We start from the raw sequence: 18,252 nt of genomic DNA on the forward strand, positions 1-18,252 counted from the left end.
ATAATACTAACAGGCTACAGAGAGGATTCCAAAATAACACTTGCCAGAATCAGTGTAATTGTGGTAGAATGAGCTTCCAAAAATGACTACTGCCAGTCTCCATGTTCCCAGGGTGAGCTCCAGTTTCTCTTGCCTCTCTGGGAGACTCTCCAGGGTCAGCAGGTGCATTTGACTCAGATTCTTTCAAATTACTGTTTCTTCCCTGGGTCCTGGAGTATATGAGATTTTGTGTGGGTCCTTCAAGAGTGGACTCTATTTCCCAGTCCACTAATGCTCCCAAAAGTAAGCCCTGTTGGTTGTCAAAGTAAAATATTCTAGGGGCTCATCTTCATGGTGCAGAACCCCCAGGCTGGGGAGTACAAAGTGGGATTGGATTCCTTGCTCCTTGAGGAACACTTCTGCAACTGTAATTATTTGCCCACCTGTGGATATGGGTCTCAAATATACTGAGTCTCTGCCTGCTCCCCACTCCCATCTGTCTTGTCATTCCTTCTTTATATCTTTAATTATATATATTTTATGCTAGTCCTTTAGTCTTTTTCATTAATAGCTGCACTAATGGCAACCCACTCTAGTACTCTCGCCTGGAAAATCCCATGAATGGAGGAGCCTGGTAGGCTGCAGTCCATGGGGTCACTGAGAGTCAGACACGACTGAGCGACTTCCCTTTCACTTTTCACTTTCATGCATTGGAGAAAGAAATGGCAACCCACTCCAGTGTTCTTGCCTGGAGAATCCCAGGGATGGGGGAGCCTGGTGGGCTGCCATCTATGGGGTCACACAGAGTCAGACACGACTGAAGTGACTTGGCAGCAGCAGCAGCAGCAGATAGTTATAATTCTGTCATGCCCATGGCCACTTGACACAGAGTTGGTTTTAAAATACATATTTGAGCATGTCTCTTCAGAGCTTAAAAATGTCATAATTCTTCTATTAAACAAAACGTTTTGTTCTTTTAATAGGAGAATTATAAGACCTTTTTAAAGCTCTGAAGAGACGTAATAGATAGCCAATGGGAATTTGCTGTATGGCTCAGGAAACTCAAATACGGACTCTGTATCAACCTAGGGGTGTCAGATGGGGAGGGAGATGGGAGGGAGTTTCACAAGGGAGGGGATATTTGTATACCTATGGCTGATTCATGTTGAGGTTTGACAGAAAACAGCAAAATTCTGTAAAGCAATTATCCTTCAGTAAAAAACAAATTAGTTTAAAAAAAAAAAAAAGCTGTGTCTAAGCTCTTGAACATGGAACAAAAAGTTTCATGGTATGGTCCCTTATAACACTACTAACCCCCTCACTCATCATACTCCATTGCATACCCTGCCTTTTAGAGACTTAGAGGTACCCACCATTCCATATTCAAAAGCAGAGACATTACTTTGCTGACTAACTAAGGTCCATCTAGTCAAGCTATGGTTTTTCCTGTGGTCATGTATGGATGTGAGAGTTGGACTGTGAAGAAGGCTGAGCACTGAAGAATTGATGCTTTTGAACTGTGGTGTTGGAGAAGACTCTTGAGCGTCCCTTGGACTGCAAGGAGATCCAATCAGTTCATTCTGGAGGATATCAGCCCTGAGATTTCTTTGGCAGGAATGATGCTAAAGCTGAAACTCCAGTACTTTGGCCACCTCATGCGAAGAGTTGACTCATTGGAAAAGACTGATGCTGGGAGGGATTGAGGGTAGAAGGAGAAGGGGATGACAGAGGATGAGATGGCTGGATGGCATCACTGACTCAATGGACGTAAGTCTGAGTGAACTCCTGGAGTTGGTGATGGACAGGGAGGCCTAGTGTGCTGTGATTCATGGGGTCACAAAGAGTCAGACATGACTGAGTGACTGAACTGAACTGAACCCCTCCCCAAACTCATAGTAAAATTTTACTCCTCTTTGCCAATGCTGTTTACTCTGATAATCCTCACATTCTCCTCTTTATTCACTTTGGATAATCCTGAAGATTGTCAACAGCCAGTTCCAACTTACTTCCTTTCTTTCCCCATTACTGAATATGTGAATCTAAAAGAATGCTTTGGGCTGCAAGTAAATGAAAAACTAATTCAAAGTGGCTCCTATGATAAGATGCCTGTTATCTTACAAAAAAAAAAAATGCTGAGGCAATCCAGTGGTTAATTCAATGCTCAAGAGGGCCATAAAAGATCTGGATTATTAGCAACTTTATGCTCTGGCATCTTTAGTGTAGTTTTTGCTCCCAAGTTGTTCAGCATACTTCCCCTCTCAAGCAATGAACAGAAATATTTATCATATGTTCATATCTGTGTTAGTGTCTTAGGGTGTCCCAGAGAAACACAGGAGAAGGAAATGGCAACCTACTCCAGTGTTCTTGCCTGGAGAATCCCAGGGATGAGGGAGCCTGGTGGGCTGTTGTTTATGGGGTCACACAGAGTTGGACACGACTGAAGCGACTTAGGAGCAGCAGCAGCAGCAGAAGCAGAGAAACAGAAAAATCAGAATGCTCATGTTTGCATGTGTGTATGTGTGTCAGAGAAGGCAATGGCAACCCACTCCAGTACTCTTGCCTAGGAAATCCCATGAACGGAGGAGACTGGTAAGCTGCAGTCCATGGGTTCACAAAGGGTTGGACAGGAGTGAGCAACTTCACTTTCACTTTTCACTTTCATGCACTGGAGAAGGAAATGGCAACCCACTCCAGTATGCTTGCCTAGAGAGCCCCAAGGATGGGAGCCTGGTGGGCCGCCGTCTATGGGGTCGCACAGAGTCAGACACGACTGACGTGAATTAGCAGTAGCAGAGAGTGTGTGTGTGTGTGCATGTGTCCACAGAGAGAGATATTTCAAGGAATTGGTTCACATGATTATGCATAATGACATATCCAAAATTTTAGGCCATCCTAAATTGATAGGCCATCAGTTTTGGGCAGCTGATGTTGCAACTAGCTGAAGGCCAAAAACTTCTTCAAGCACAATTTCCCTCAGCCTTTTTCTCTTAAAGTCTACAACTGATGGATGAAGCCCACTAACATTATGGAAAGTAGCATGCTTTACTCAGGGTCTATCAATGAAAATATTAATCTCATTTTTAAAATATATTCACAGAAACATCAAGAATAGCGTTTGATCAAATATCTGGGTACTGTAGACCAACCAATTTGACACATAAAATTGGCCTTCATGACATCTAAATCAATTACTGTCAATAAAGAGGTTTAAAGCACCATGACTGGTGTAGATATCAGCCAAGGAAAACCTTTTCGGGACTGGGAAGGTCTCCTTCCCTGAGTTCACGACCATGTGGAGGTGAACACTCCAATAAAAAGGGGCTTTATCTGTAAGGCAAAATGAGTGATGCCAGATGAAGCATAGATTTAAGCAAGTAAACAACAAAGTCTGTTGAACACCAGGCACACTGAATCCCAACTCTTTATGACCTCCTTTACATGTCCTGTAAGTCCTGTTAGAACCCTTATACTAAGTAATAGTTTTATGGCTTATCTTCTTCTTTAGGGTGTGGGTTTACCCCTGTATAAGAGCCATGTACAGTTACATTTTAAACAACAGTCCCACACATGTGCTCAGTATCAGCTGGTTACTTCTTAAATACTGTTGAACTGGGCAAAATGGGATATTCCAATGCTAAATCAACCGTATTTTGGCCATTGCCACAGAAACCATGTATTTTTATATACCACAAGCTTCATTACAGTCACAGATTTATGCTATTATGTCAACTGATAATTATTTCTGAACATTTGTAAAAATTAATGGGACAATAAAATGTTTTCAAATAATCCAGTCATATGAGTGTCTATTTTCTTATACACATTGATAACCTAAGAAGAAAGAAAAAAAAAAAAAAAGTCCCAGCAGCAAAGTAAAGGACACTCTTAAACTTATATTTAGTAATGATAATAAGAGAAAAAGGGACCATGGACCAAAGCACCAATTCCGATAAAGTGGGTAGACTGGAGTCTGTCAAATGTTAGAGCCTCAGGTCCAATTACTTAATTCATAAATTCTCATGACTCTTATATTTTTAAAGAGATTTGAAGTTCCCAAAAGTTTAAAATATTTTAAACAGAAGATATATATATATATATAATGATGCAAACAACCATCATAGCATCCAGTGCAATTACTTCATGGTAAAAAGATGGGAAACAATGGAAACAGGGACAGACTCTATATTCTTTTGCTCCAAAATCACTGCAGATGGTGAAGGCAGCCATGAAATTAAAAGATGCTTGCTCCTTGGAAGAAAAGCTATGCCCAACCTAGACAGCATATTAAAAAGCAGAGACATTGCTTTGTCAACAAAGGTCCATCTAATCAAAGCTATGGTTTTTCCAGTAGTCATGTATATATGTGAGAATTGGACTATAAAAAAGCTGAGCGCTGAAGAATTGGAGCTTTTTTACTGTCGTGTTGGAGAAGACTCTTGAGAGTCCTTTGGGCTACAAGGAGATTAAATGAATTAATCCTAAAGGAAGCCAGTCCTGAATATTCACTGGAAGGACTGATGCTGAAGCTGAAACTCCAATAGTTTGGCCACCTGATGCAAAAGACCTGATACTGGGAAAGACTGAAGGCAGGAGAAGAAGGGGACAACAGAGGATAAGATGGTTGAAGGCATTTTTGACTCAATGGACATGGGTATGAGCAAGCTCCAGGAGCTGGTGATAGACAGGGAAATCTGGCATGCTGCAGTCCATGAGGTCTCAAAGAGTCAGACACGACTGAGCATCTGAACTGAACTGAAAAGTTTAGAAAATGAGGTCATCGGATATCAGTCTTTACCAAGAAGCCAAAGTGCTTTGGGACTCTTAAATCTAGAGGATGATGAAGTTACCTCTTCGATGACCACAGTCATCAAAGACACGTTGAGCTTACAAATTCCAGGAATATTTACTAAGTACTTTACATGTTCTAACATCATGAGAGACCCTCACTTGCATGATTATATTTTTCAGCATATGGTTCTCTTTCTCAAACAGAGAATTATTAAATATCCAATTATGTTGTTAGGTAAAGTAATGATAATAAGTGAAGTGAACTCGCTCAGTCGTGACTGACTCTTTGCGACCCCATGGGCTGTAGCCTACCAGGCTCCATCCATGAGATTTTCCAGGCAAGAATACTGGAGTGAGTTGCCATTTCCTTCTTCAGAGGATCTTCCCGACCCAGGGATAGAACCCAGGTCTCCTGCATTGTAGGCAGACGCTTTACTGTCTGCCACCAGAAAAGTCCCAATGATAATAATGCCAACAGTAACTGACTGGTACTGACTCACTGCATGCACCAGACACTTTACCTACATTATATAATTTAATCCTCACAAAACATTGTGAGAATGATTTGGCCCTTATTTCTATTATAACAGATGAAGAACCCAGGGGACTGAGAGTTGTCAGGCAACTTGCTGACAGTTCTTCCAAAAAGAAGCCATAGAACCCAGATTAAACTCCAGGTCTATCCAACTCCAGAGTCCATGCTCATAACTCCATATCTTACTGCTTCCCATGTAGCAGGTTTTATATATATTAACTCATTTTAAAACTGGGAATGAGGGAATCTTAGAGTCTTTTAAATCAATGCTGAAGAAAAGATAAAACTTCTCCTGTGGTCGTCTAAAAAGCATCAACTCAAAACAGGGACTTGAGTACATGTAAAGAAAGAATGTGTAAACAGAGGGGGGAAAAACAAAGACTGGGGCAGGGGGACTACCTTGGTATACAATGGTTAAGAATCTGCCTTGCAATGCAGGGGAAACAATTTTGATCCCTGGTCACAGAGCTGAGATCCCACATGCCACAGAACAACTAAGCCTGTGTGTTGCAATTATCGAGCCCATGCACTCTGCAGCCCATTTGCCAGAACTACATAGCCCCTGTGCCCATGCCACAATTAATGAGCCTGAGTGCCACTGATAAAGTCCATGTGCCACAGTGAAAGGTCCCACATGACACAGTGAAGACCTTGAGTGTTGCAACTAAGACCCAATGCAGCCAAATAAGTAATTTTATTTATTTATTAAATATGGGGCAAAGGAGTGTGGTTCAAGATGGTGGAGTAGAAGGATGTGCATTCATCTTCTCCTGAGAGAACACCAAAATTGCAACTAGCTTTTGAGCAACCATCAACATGGTGATGCTGAAACCCACCAAAAGAGATACATCATATCTGAAGACAAATAAGAAGCTGCAGCAAGATGGTAGGAGAAGCACAATCATGATACAATCAAACCCCATACCTGCCAGGTAGGTGAACCACAAACTGGAGAACAATAATACCAAAGAAGTTATCCCACTGTTTTGAAAGTTGTGAACCCCACATTAGGCTTCCCAGCCTGGGGATCTGACAAAGGGTCTGGTAATCCCCAGGGAATCTGACCTTGAAGACCAGGGGGATTTGATTATAGGATTTCCACAGGACTAGGGTAAACAGAGACTCCACTCTTGGAAGACACAAATAAAATCTTGCATGCACCAAGAATCAGAGGAAAGAAGCAATGACTCCCCAGGAGAATGAACCAAAACTACCTGCTGGTATTGGAGGGTCTCCTGTTGGGATGTGAGTAGTCAGGGCCTCACCACAGGGACAGGGGCACTGGCAGCAGCAGTCTGGGAAGCTCCCCCTTGGTGTAAGCCCTCTTGGGAGTTGCAACTAACATTTCCATAAAGCCATTAGACATCAGGGCTAAACGATCTCAAGCCAAACAACTAGCAGGGAGGGAGAACAACCCCACCTATCAATGGATAGTTGGATTAAACCTTTACTGAGCATGGCCTTGCCCATCAGAGCAAGATCCATTTTTTCCCACTGCCAGTCCCTCCCATCAGGAAGCTTACACAAGGCTCTTAGCCTCCTCCATCAGAGGGGACACAGACAAAGCAAGAAGAGCCACAGTCCCACAGTGGTTAAAATAAAAAGCATATTACAGGAAGTCAGTTATCATAAAAAAGCAGAAAGTTATGTCCCAGTTGAAGAGACAAGATAAAACTCCAGGCAAAAAAAAAAAAAAACTAAATGAAGTGGAGATAGGCAAACTTCAAAAAAAAAAAAAAAAAAAAAAACAACAGATTTCAGAATAATGATAGTGAAGATAATCCAGGATCTCAGAAAAACAATGGAAAAGATGCAAGAAATGTTTACCAAAGACCTAGAAAAACTAAAGAACAAATAAACAGAGATGAATAAGATATTAGAAGGAATCCATAGTAGAATACCCGAGGCAGAAGGATGAATAAGTGACATAGAGGACAGAATGCTGGAAATCACTACCGCAGAACAGAATATAGAAAAAAAGAATGAAAAGAAATAAAGACATCATAAAAGACCTCTGAAACAACATTAAACACACCAACATTTGCATTTTAGGGGTCCCAAGAGGAGAAGAGAGAGATAGGACCTGAGAAAATATTTGAAGAGATAACAGCTGAACTCTTTTCTAATATGGAAAAGGAAGTAGCTAATCAAGTCCAGGAAGCATAAGAGTCCCAGGCTGGATAAGTCAAAAAAAAAAAAAAAAAGAATAAACCAAGACCACGGCAGTCAAACTGATGAAAATTAGAGACAAATATAAAATACTAAAAGCACAGAGGGAAAAAGAACAAAAATTATACAAGGGAAACCCAGCAGGCTATCAGCTGAAACACCCCCCATGCTCCACAGTCAACAGCATCCTTGTCAAGAGGGAGCTTCGGGTGGTAACTCAGAGAAGGGAGAGATGCACCCCCTGTTTTCTCAGCAGAAAGTCTACAAGCCAGAAGGGAATGGCAGGAAATATTTAAAGTGATGAAAGTGAAGAAACTACAAGTAAGAATACTCTACCCAGCAAGACTCTTATTCAGATTTGATGGAGAAATCAAAAGCTTTCTAGACAAGCAAAAGTTAAGAGAATTCAGCACCAACAAACCAACTTTACAAGAAATGCTAAAAGAACTTCTCTAGGCAGGAAACACAAGAGAAGGAAAATATCTACACAAAATAAATTTTGAAAAAAGAAAGAAAGAAAGAAAATGGTAATAGGATCATACATATGGAAAACTGCCTTAACTCTAAATGGCTTAAATGTACCAACCAAAAGATATAGACTGTCTGGGCAGATGAAAATATGTGCATGTATGCATTTCCACTTACCATATCATTCAGCTTGACTCCCCAAATTGTAAGTAATTACCTTATAGTTAGGTTAATCATGTTTCCATTATTATTTGCAATTGTAATTATCTATTTGTCCTGCTATTGATTGTGAAACCTCATAAACATCTCTTATATTGTGACTATGTAGCTATTACTCACTTATTACCATTGTATCATGATTGGTCAACAGAAAAATAAAATAAATCTATATCACCAAAACTAAGATAGTAAAACCTGTAATCACTTTTTAAAATCCAGATGCATATCAGAATTATCTTGAACATTTTTTAAAAATAAAAATGCCCAGGTATTTTTTTTTTTCTCCTGAGCTCCAGATATGTTTCTAATGAGCAGCCATGTTTAAAAACAACTGAAATATATGATGATCTTTTACTTTTATCTAGTTTGTTTCACTTTTTCTATTTAATATTCAGTACTCCCATTTAATTTAGTTTATGTTTTCCATTTCTCCATCTCTTCTTTTTATTTTTTGATGTTCCTTCTCAAAACTTCATCAAGCATAGTAGAAAAGCTTTTGTGTATATATATATATATATATATATTATGTATGTATTCTATTTATATAGACATGAATATGAAATTCATGTGTATGTATACTTTAGAAAACACATGAATTTTTGCCTAAAACATTTATGACATTTTGACTCCACTTGTTTGACTTACTATGAATACAATGCTAGATTTCTAATTAAAATAGATATACAACAAACAACAAGGGTTTACTGTATAGCATAGGGAAATGTAGCCAATATCTTGCAATAACCTATAATGAAAAATAATTTCAGTATTAATATATGTATATTATGTATAAATGAATCACCTTGCTGTGCACATAAAACATTGTAAATCAACTATACTTCAATACAACATATATATTAAAAAATAAAAGTAAATAAATAAAGTAATTTTAAAAATATGGGTCAGAAAATTAAAATTTTCCAGACCCTACCCTGGATTATCCATGAGCATGTCCATCAGTAGGGAGGATATTACTAGTTTAGCAAGACTTCCTATAGCCTGGCAGAGTGCCCTTTGTTGCTCTAATTTAATAATCACAAAGCATAAATAATATCATTATAAATGCAATTTCCCAGATATCCTGAATATCAGAAGCAGATTCCTCAAAAAAAAAGTATATATATATATATATATATATATATATGCAAGCCTTCTAGCCATTGCAAAGGGATGCCCCCAATCATAAGTATAAAATGTCATATATCTCTGTCCTGTCATATGAACACAGTTGCGTCAATCAAGTTACTGTAAAACTATTATTAGAAACATGATCATTTTCAGGTGAATTATTCAAGCCTTATTTCAATGCCCACTGTACCAAGAAATAAATATAACCTTCTAAATTTATCAAGTTAATACTAATTTATGAAACTAACTGGCTGCCTTTTCCCTGGGCCATTCACTCATCCTCACCATGCCTGGTTTCCTCTTATTGAAATTTATGTCCCACAAGACCAATGAGAAAAGTGAGGTTTAGAGGAGTTTAATGACTCTCTTAGCTCTGCACAGCTGATATAATGAAGTCTACAGAAGTGTTAGGGGAAGCATGCTGATTGAAACCACCCACCCTAGCCAGGCACCATAGTAACCATTTGCATGAGTTGTTTTAGGACGGGAGGTCCTGGTAAGGAACAGGGAACTAATAAGCCTCCACCAACCAGAAGAGTTAGGGAAAGGTCAAAAGGAAACATCACCTGTCTGACTACCTCCCAGAATCCTTCTCTCTGGCATCCACATTGGCTGAACAAGGCGTGCACCACCAGGAAGGACTCTGAGTCAGAATGACTGGCTAAAGACAACCTAGAAACCAATACCATCACCATGAAACTCGAGACTGCAAGTCATGTGACAGAGCAGTTCTCCTGGGTTCCCTTATCCTACTGCTCTCCACCCAAGTGCCCTTTCCCAATAAAATCTCTTGCTTTGTCAGCACATGTCCCCTTGGACAATTCTTTTCTGAGTATTAGACAAGAGCCCAGTTTCAGGCCCTGGAAGGAGTCCCCTTTCCTGGAACAGAAGGACAGGGAAAGAAGACATAGCATCCAACAATGAACCAGGTAGCCTGGGGGCACCACTCTTCCCCCCTGCCACCAACTGCAAAGACCTTAACTGACACTTAGGGTCCTCTATTTTCCGTGCCTGGGTTGGAACCCCATATTGACTCCATTTGAGAGTTTTATTTCTTGTCCTCTCACATATAAGCAGTTAAAAATACTTTGAAATATCTCACCTGCCTTCCCTTCCATCCTTCTTTTTAACATTCTTGCTCTTCTCCTTGCTTCTTTGCCTATGAAAGTCTTGAAGCAAGAAGACTGAGGATTTTGAAGATAAGAGTAGTAAGGGAATACAAGGACCCTCCACCTAGTTTCAAAACTTAACTTATAGCATGCTTCTGGCTCTAACTTGTCTTGAATTCTCTCCCCTCATGCTGACAACATCCATGTTGCCTATTATTTTTTATCTGATATTTGCCCCAACTAAGTCCTGACCATGAATATTACTAAAGTAACATCAGAGATAGCATGCATCACAGTAAGCCTCACTGCTATAATCAGCCTTGCCAGACTTCCTGTTTCCTTAACATTAAAAAAAAAAAAAAAAAACTGTTTCTCAACCAAATTTCAGCATGTGTGAAGTTGCTCATTCATGTCCGACTCTTTGCAACCTCATGGACTGTAGCCTACTAGGCTCCTCTGTCCATGGGATTTTCCAAGCAATGGTACTGGAGTGGATTGCCATTTCCTTCTCCTGGGGATCTTCCCGACCCAGGGATCGAGCCCAGGTCTCCCGCACTGTAGACAGAAGCTTTACCGTCTAAGCCACCAGGAGAACCTCAACCTTGACTCCTGCATTGCCCTCTCATTGACAGAGCCATATGAAGATAGAAGAAGAACCTTAAGATATAAGCTCAGATGAAAAAACATAGTCTTGGTTAAATTGGCACTCATTTAATAAACTTTCTCTTAAGGCAGTACTGATCTAGCACCTAAATTAGACTATGGTGACTTATACAATAGATTCCATGCCATATAGCAAATGCAAGATTCTGGCAATAATAGATTTCATTCATATTACTTTTCTAAAAATAAAGTAAGAAGAAAAAATGTGCATTTACCTGGGACAAAGCTTCCCTGGACCACCTCCTTGTATGCCCACCAGCCTTCGTGGATTTTTGGTGAATTCTGTTGAGCTAAAGGAAAAAAAAAAAAAGGAGAAAAGAGACTAAGATGATAGCAGAGAAGTATTGTATCCTGATTGTCCAATAAAGAAGAGTGACTGTACATAAAATAATACTTTTCTATCCAAAAGTCAAACTATAGAATGTAGCAGCAACATTTCACCTCCTTACTTTCAAATTATTAACCTGTAAAGATACTGTCATAAAGTTTTATTTAAAAAAAAAAAAGTCAGGATATTTCTGCTGAAGAGAAATAGTAAGGATGTATTTAAGCTTATTTGAATTTCCCATCACTTATCTCTAACTCACCTCTTTTTTTTTTTTTTAACCTGCCCCCTACACATACGTATACACACACATCTATATAAGGAAGACCTATCAGTCTGACTGAAGAATCAATTCAAGAAATGTCATTTAAAAAGAAGCAAAAGGAAGCCCCTGGATAATTAAAAATGTTTCAACTGACAAAAACAACACTGAAAGACTCTGTTACATCAAGAGAATTGCAAAACACTTTGCTCCCTGTCCATTTCCATTCATTGTTTCTTCAGCAACTCATCCATTAAGATGTGGCATTATATAAGATTTTAGCAGGGAGCAAGACAGTCAGATCATCTGAATCAAGTCTCTTATGATGGAACTGCGGAGTTTCTGTTAGCTTTCTTTGACATCCATTGAGAATGATCCAAATTCACCCTGCAAAAGTCAGTCAGCCTGAGCAGGGCCCATTGGATGACATCAATTACAAAACATGATAGGTACAGATTAGAATTGAATAAAACAAAGGCTTTCACATCATATGTTCAAAATTCCCATTTAAATGGGCAATTTGGAGAGACAAGGCAGTACATTTTAAAAGCAACTCATTTAAAATGCTCCTGTAGTACCATAGGGGTTTATGTGAGCTAGGGAAACAAGAGAAGTACTGCTGCTGCTGCTGCTGCTGAGTCGCTTCAGTCGTGTCCGACTCTGTGCGACCCCAGAGACGGCAGCCCACCAGGCTCCCCTCTCCCTGGGATTCTCCCGGCAAGAACACTGGAGTGGGTTGCCATTTCCTTCTCCAACGCATGAAAGTGAAAAGTCAAAGTGAAGCCGCTCAGTCGTGTCCGACTCTTAGCGACCCCATGGACTGCAGCCCACCAGGCTCCTCCGTCCATGGGATTTTCCAGGCAAGAGTACTGGAGTGGGGTGCCATTGCCTTCTCCGAGAAGAACTGCATTTCCATTTTAATGCTTCCCTGGTGGCTCAGCTGGTAAAGAGGTCTCTGCCCTCAATGCAGGAGATCTGGGTTCAATCCCTGGGTTGGGAAGATCCCCTGGAGAAGGGAAAGGCTACCCACTCCAGTATTCTGGCCAGGAGAATTCAATGGACTGTATAGTCCATGGGGTCACAAAGAGTCAGACATGACTGAGCACTTTTCACAAGAAGATCCTCAATAATCATCTTGTGGTTGCTTCCATCTGATTTTCAGTGGGTGAAGAGCTGATTAAGAATTTGTCAGAGCAAACGTGAACAGAAAGCAGTTTTAGCTTCTGCTGTGTTCTTCACTTCTTTTTAGTTATGGATTGGGATCGTTACTTGATGTTCAACAAGCCCCTGGGAAAAATCAAGGTAATTAATCAAAAAAAGTGTTGACAAAGCTGTTATCACTACCAGATAAGGAAATACACATAGCCAAGGTTTTTCTTTTGATAGTAAGGAAAAGCGATTTCAATTTTATTATCTTTCTTGTGGCAGTTCCAACCACAGAAGATAAGATATAATTTAGAATCACCTTATACTTTGGCCCAAGCAGGGCTGAAGTCAAACTTTGCATTAAGAAATGAATTTTTTTTTTTTTTTGAAAAAGTGGTGGACATTTCTTGGCAAAGTACTGTCTCTACATTTTAATATGTTGTCTGGATTGGTCATAACTTTTCTTCCAAGGAGCAAGTGTCTTTTAATTTCATGACTGCAGTAAACATCTCCAGTGATTTTAAAGCTAAAAAAATAAAAATTAAGTCTTTCATTGTTTCCACTGTTTCTCCATCTATTTATCATGAAGTGATGGGACCAGATGCCATGATCTTAAGTTTCCTGAATGTTGAGTTTTAAGCCAGCTTTTTCACTCTCCTCTTTCACTTTCATCAAGAGGCTCTTTAGTTACTCTCTGTTTTCTGCCATAAGGGTGGTTTCATCTGCACATCTGAGGTTATTGATATTTCTTCTGGCAATCTTGATTCCAGCTTTTGCTTCATTCAGCACAGTATTTCTCACTATGTACTCTGCATATAAGTTAAATAAGTAGGGTGACAATATACAGCCTTGAGGTACTTCTTTCCCGATTTGGAACCAGTCTATTGTTCCATGTCCAGATCTAACTGACCTGAATACACTTTTCTCAGGAGGCAGGTCAGGTGTTCTGGTATTTTCATCTCTTTCAGAATTTTCCACAGTTTATTGTGATCCACACAGTCAAAGGCTTTAGCATAGTTAATAAAGCAGAAGTAGATATTTTTTCTGGAACTCTCTTTTTTGATGAATCAACATATGTTGGATTTTGATCTCTGGTTCTTCTGTTTTCTAAATCCAGCTTGAACATCTCGAAGTTCATGGTTCACATACTGTTGAAGCCTGGCTTGGAGAATTTTGAGCCTTACTTTGCTAGCATGTGAAATGAATGTATTGTGCAGTAGTTTGAGCATTCTTTGGTATTGTCTTTCTTTGGGATTAGAATGAAAACTGACGTTTTCCAGTCCTGTGGCCACTGTTGAGTATTCCAAATTTGCTGGCATATTGAGTGTAGCACTTTCTCAGCATCATCCTTTAGGGTTTGAAATATCTCAACTGGAATTCCATCACCTACACTAGTTTTGTGCATAGTGATGCTTCCTAAGGCCAACTTGACTTTGGATTCTAGGATATCTGGCTCTAGGTGAATGATTACACCATCATGATTATTGGGGTCATGAAAATCTTTTTTGTATAGTTCTATTTATTCTTGACACCTCTTCTTAATATCTTCTGCTTCTGTTGGGTCCATACCATTTCTGTTCTTTATTTTGCCTATCTTTGTATGAAATATTCCCTTGGTATCTCTAATGTTCTTGAAGAGATCTCTAGTCTTTCCCATTCTATTGTTTTTCTGTTTCTTTGCATTGATCACTGACGAAAGCTTTCTTATCTCTCCTTGCTATTCTTTGGAATTCTGCATTCAGATGGGTATATCTTTACTTTTCTCATTTGCCTTTCACTTCTCTTCTTTTCACAGCTATTTATGAGGCCTCCACAGACAACCATTTTACCTTTTTGCATTTGTTTTTCTTGGTAATGGTCTTGATCCCTGCCTCCTGTACAATGTCAAGCAGTCTATCAGAACTAATCCCTTGAGTATATTTCTCACTTCCATTGTATAATTTTTAGGGATTTGATTTAGTTCATACCCGAATGGTCTAGTGGTTTGCCCTTCTTTCTTCAATTTAAGTCTGAATTTGGTAATAAGGAGTTCATGATCTGAGCTACAGTCAGCTCCTGGTCTTTTTTTTTTTTTTTTTTTTTTTTTGCTGACTTCATAGAATTTCTCCATCTTAGGCTGCAAAGACTATAATCAATCTGATTTTGATATTGACCATCTGGTGATGTACATGTGTAGAGTCTTCTCTAGTGTTGTTGGAAGAGGATGTTTGCTATGACCAGTGCGTTCTCTTGGCAAAACTCTATTACACTTTGCCCTGCTTCATTCTGTAATTCAAGGTCATATTTGCCTGTTACTCCAGGTAGTTCTTGACTTCCTACTTTTTCATTCCAGTCCTGTATTAAAAAAAAGAATATCTTTTCTGGGTGTTAGTTCTAGAAGGCCTTGTAGGTCTTCAAATAACCATTCATCTTCAGCTTCTTATTTGTCACTTTCATTAATTCAGTAAATATTTGGTGAGCACCTATGTCTATCAGGCAGAATTATAAGCATCAATAATACAAAGTGTCTATTTTCCAAGAACTTATATTCTACTGGAAGGAGACAGATAAAAGCAAACAAATTGAATTTAACTATAATAAAAATACTAGAAGGGGAAAGTACTTTTTGGTACAACTAAAGAAGGTGAGGCAATAGAGAATGGGCTTCCCAGGTGGCACTAGTGGTAAAGAATCCCCCTGCCAATGCAGGAGACTCAGGAGATGCAGGTTCAATCCCTGGGTTGGGAAGATCCACCAGATGAAGAAATGGCAACCCAATCCAGTATTCTGAAGTGACTTAGCGTGCAAAAAGACACATTAGATAGTATAATAATGATGGCTTTTGATATTTTGATACTTAATCTAAGATTTAAATAACAACAACAAAAAAAAGACCTGGCTTCCAGAAAATCATTTTCTATAGCATTTCAGGGGGATTAAAAGATCCTGAGAAAGCAAGTAGGTGTAGCTTTCCCCAGAAACATAAAAGTGGTCATTGTGTTTGAACCATAGTCGACATATGGGGAGAAAGGGTCCAGATGAGTCCTAATGATTTAGGTGGTAGTCCAGGAGCAAGAAGATGGTGGTTTCAACTAGCATGTGTGTATGTGTGTGTTTGTGTGTGCACATGCCTGCTCAATTGTGCCCGACTCTTTGCAACTGTAGCCCACCAGGCTAATCTGTCCATTGAATTTTCCAGACAAGAATACTGGAGTGGGTTGCCACTTCCTACTCTCATCAACTAGCATAATATTAGTGAAAATAGAAGTGAATGGACTACACACACACACACACACACACACTAATATACATACATTATATAAAATACATACATATTTTATTTCTCTGTATATTTTAGAGGAAGAGTGACAGGACTTGCTGATGAGTTGAGTGAAGGAAGTTAAACACCATAGATCAAGGATAGCTTCTACCGTTTTTGACCTAAGTGATTAGATGTTGAAAGTTATTGAGATTACAAGGGATACTAAGGGAAGAGTAGCTTTGAAACATGGAGTAAAGAGCTCTGTTTGAGAAGGCTAGTGAGCAATTATGGGGAGATGTTAAGCAGGCAGTTGGATATAAAAGGTGTTCTGAGATCAAGACAAGACATACATTTATGATTCTTTGACATATAAATGATATTTAAAACCATAGGTTTAGAAGACGTCACCAAGAAAAAAAGTAGAAATATGTAAGAGAGACCAGAGGAACACAGAATAGAGTTCTAAGATGTTCAGTATTTAGAAGTTAAACCAAAATTTCATACAAAATGAAATTGAGAGAGAAAGGCCACTTAAGTTGGTAAAAAAAAAATAAAAAAATAGAGAAAATAGAGGCCTCATGCCATTCTTTTAACAATTTTACATCTCTCTCTTTGCCTCTCTCTCTCCTTGTTTTTGAACTTTTAGATTTATAGAAACATTACAAAGGTAGTACAGAGTTCCCATATACTATATACTGTATTCCTATCTCCTTTATTACTAACATACTTCATTAATATATTTATCAAAATTAATAAACTAGTGTTGAAAAATTATTATTAGCTTAAGTCCACACTTTATTTGGGTTTTCCAGGTGGTGCTAGTAGTAAAGAACCCACCTGCCAATGCATGAAATGTAAAAGATATGGGTTCGATTCCTGGATCAGGAAAGATTCCCTGGAGGAAATCATGGCAATCCACTTCAGTATGGACAGTGGAATCCCATGGATAGTGGAGCCTGGTGGGTTATGTTTCATAGGGTTGCAAAGAGTTGGACACGACTGAAGTGACTTGGCATGCATGCACACTTTATTCAGATTTCCTATACTTTTAGCCTATTGTCCTTCTGTTCAAGGATAGCATCTAGGGTTCATGTCTTCTTAGTCTTCTCATGGCTGCAACAATTTCTTCATATTTTTCTAATCTGTGATTTCCCTATATCCCTGTCTCCTTTGGCAAATTAAAACTATATCAAGTGTAAATGTTGTGCCTTGTCTACTATAATGCAACTCATATAATGGGTGCATTGGACACAGTTTTAGTGAACATTTGTTTAATAAATCTAGGAAGAGAGAAAGATGTAAATCACCATTCAGAAATGCTATTTACAAGTTTGTTATGAATACCCACTCCTCAGACTCCTCGCCACATTTATTGTTGTTTAGTCAATAAAGTGTGTCCAACAATTTTGTGACCCCATGGAGTGCAGCCTGCCAGGATATTCTGTCCATGAGATTTCCTGGGCAAGAATAAAGGAGTGGGTTGCATTTCCTTACTTTAAAATAAGTTTAATGTTAAACAATTTCTAGATTTTAAGAACCATGTAACTAAAATAGTAACAATAGTAGAATTCCAATGAAAAGGGATAGAAAGATCAGCTCTAATCTTTTTAAGTGTAGCTATAATTTTGTTTTCTGCTTCTTTCATCAAACATTGCATCATGAGTTATTTTCTCTATTCTTATTTTTAGTGTGCATATAATATTTATTTTAGTAACCATGCCATAATTTCCCAGTGATTTCCTGTCTATTGACCATTTTTTTGTTTGAATACTGCAATTATCTTTTTTCAGTTCCAGAGTGTCCACTGATCTCCCTCTTTAAGAACCTTTCTTTGAGACAGTATACCAAAATCAGGGTCAAAAAACAACACATAAGTGCACTTGTTAAGTTACTTTATAAAAAAAAAAAAAAAAAAGTTTAGTAGGTTGCATTGCCATAGTAATGACAGTGATTATATTTTAAGGGAATACTGAGGAAATTTCAGACAATGATAAAACAATACTAATCCATTTAAACATAATTTTGACTTCTGAAAAAAAGGCAAGAAGTATTTTAACTATCTAATGAATGATTCTCTTCTGTCATAAATTCATGAAATGAATGTTTCATCAAACTGAATACACACTTTGTATTTTACTTTATTACTATTATTTATCATCTTGAAATCAGGTATAGATGTATCATCCATAAATATTGTAGATCAACTTGGTAGTAAAATTT

At 38.6% G+C, this 18,252-nt stretch overlaps 1 protein-coding gene across 1 annotated transcript in view; it reads right to left on the reverse strand.

Moving 5' to 3' along the window:
* The window catches only part of CA10 (carbonic anhydrase 10), an 834,592-nt gene that overhangs the window by 719,415 nt on the left and 96,925 nt on the right, over positions 1–18,252 (reverse strand). Inside the window, exon 2 of the mRNA XM_013971774.2 lies at positions 11,274–11,348. Coding sequence (XP_013827228.2) covers positions 11,274–11,348 — 75 coding nt within the window. The remainder of the gene's footprint in view (positions 1–11,273; positions 11,349–18,252) is intronic.

This window comes from Capra hircus, chromosome 19, assembly GCF_001704415.2.
Source record: "Capra hircus breed San Clemente chromosome 19, ASM170441v1, whole genome shotgun sequence".
Classification (NCBI taxonomy): domain Eukaryota; kingdom Metazoa; phylum Chordata; class Mammalia; order Artiodactyla; family Bovidae; genus Capra; species Capra hircus.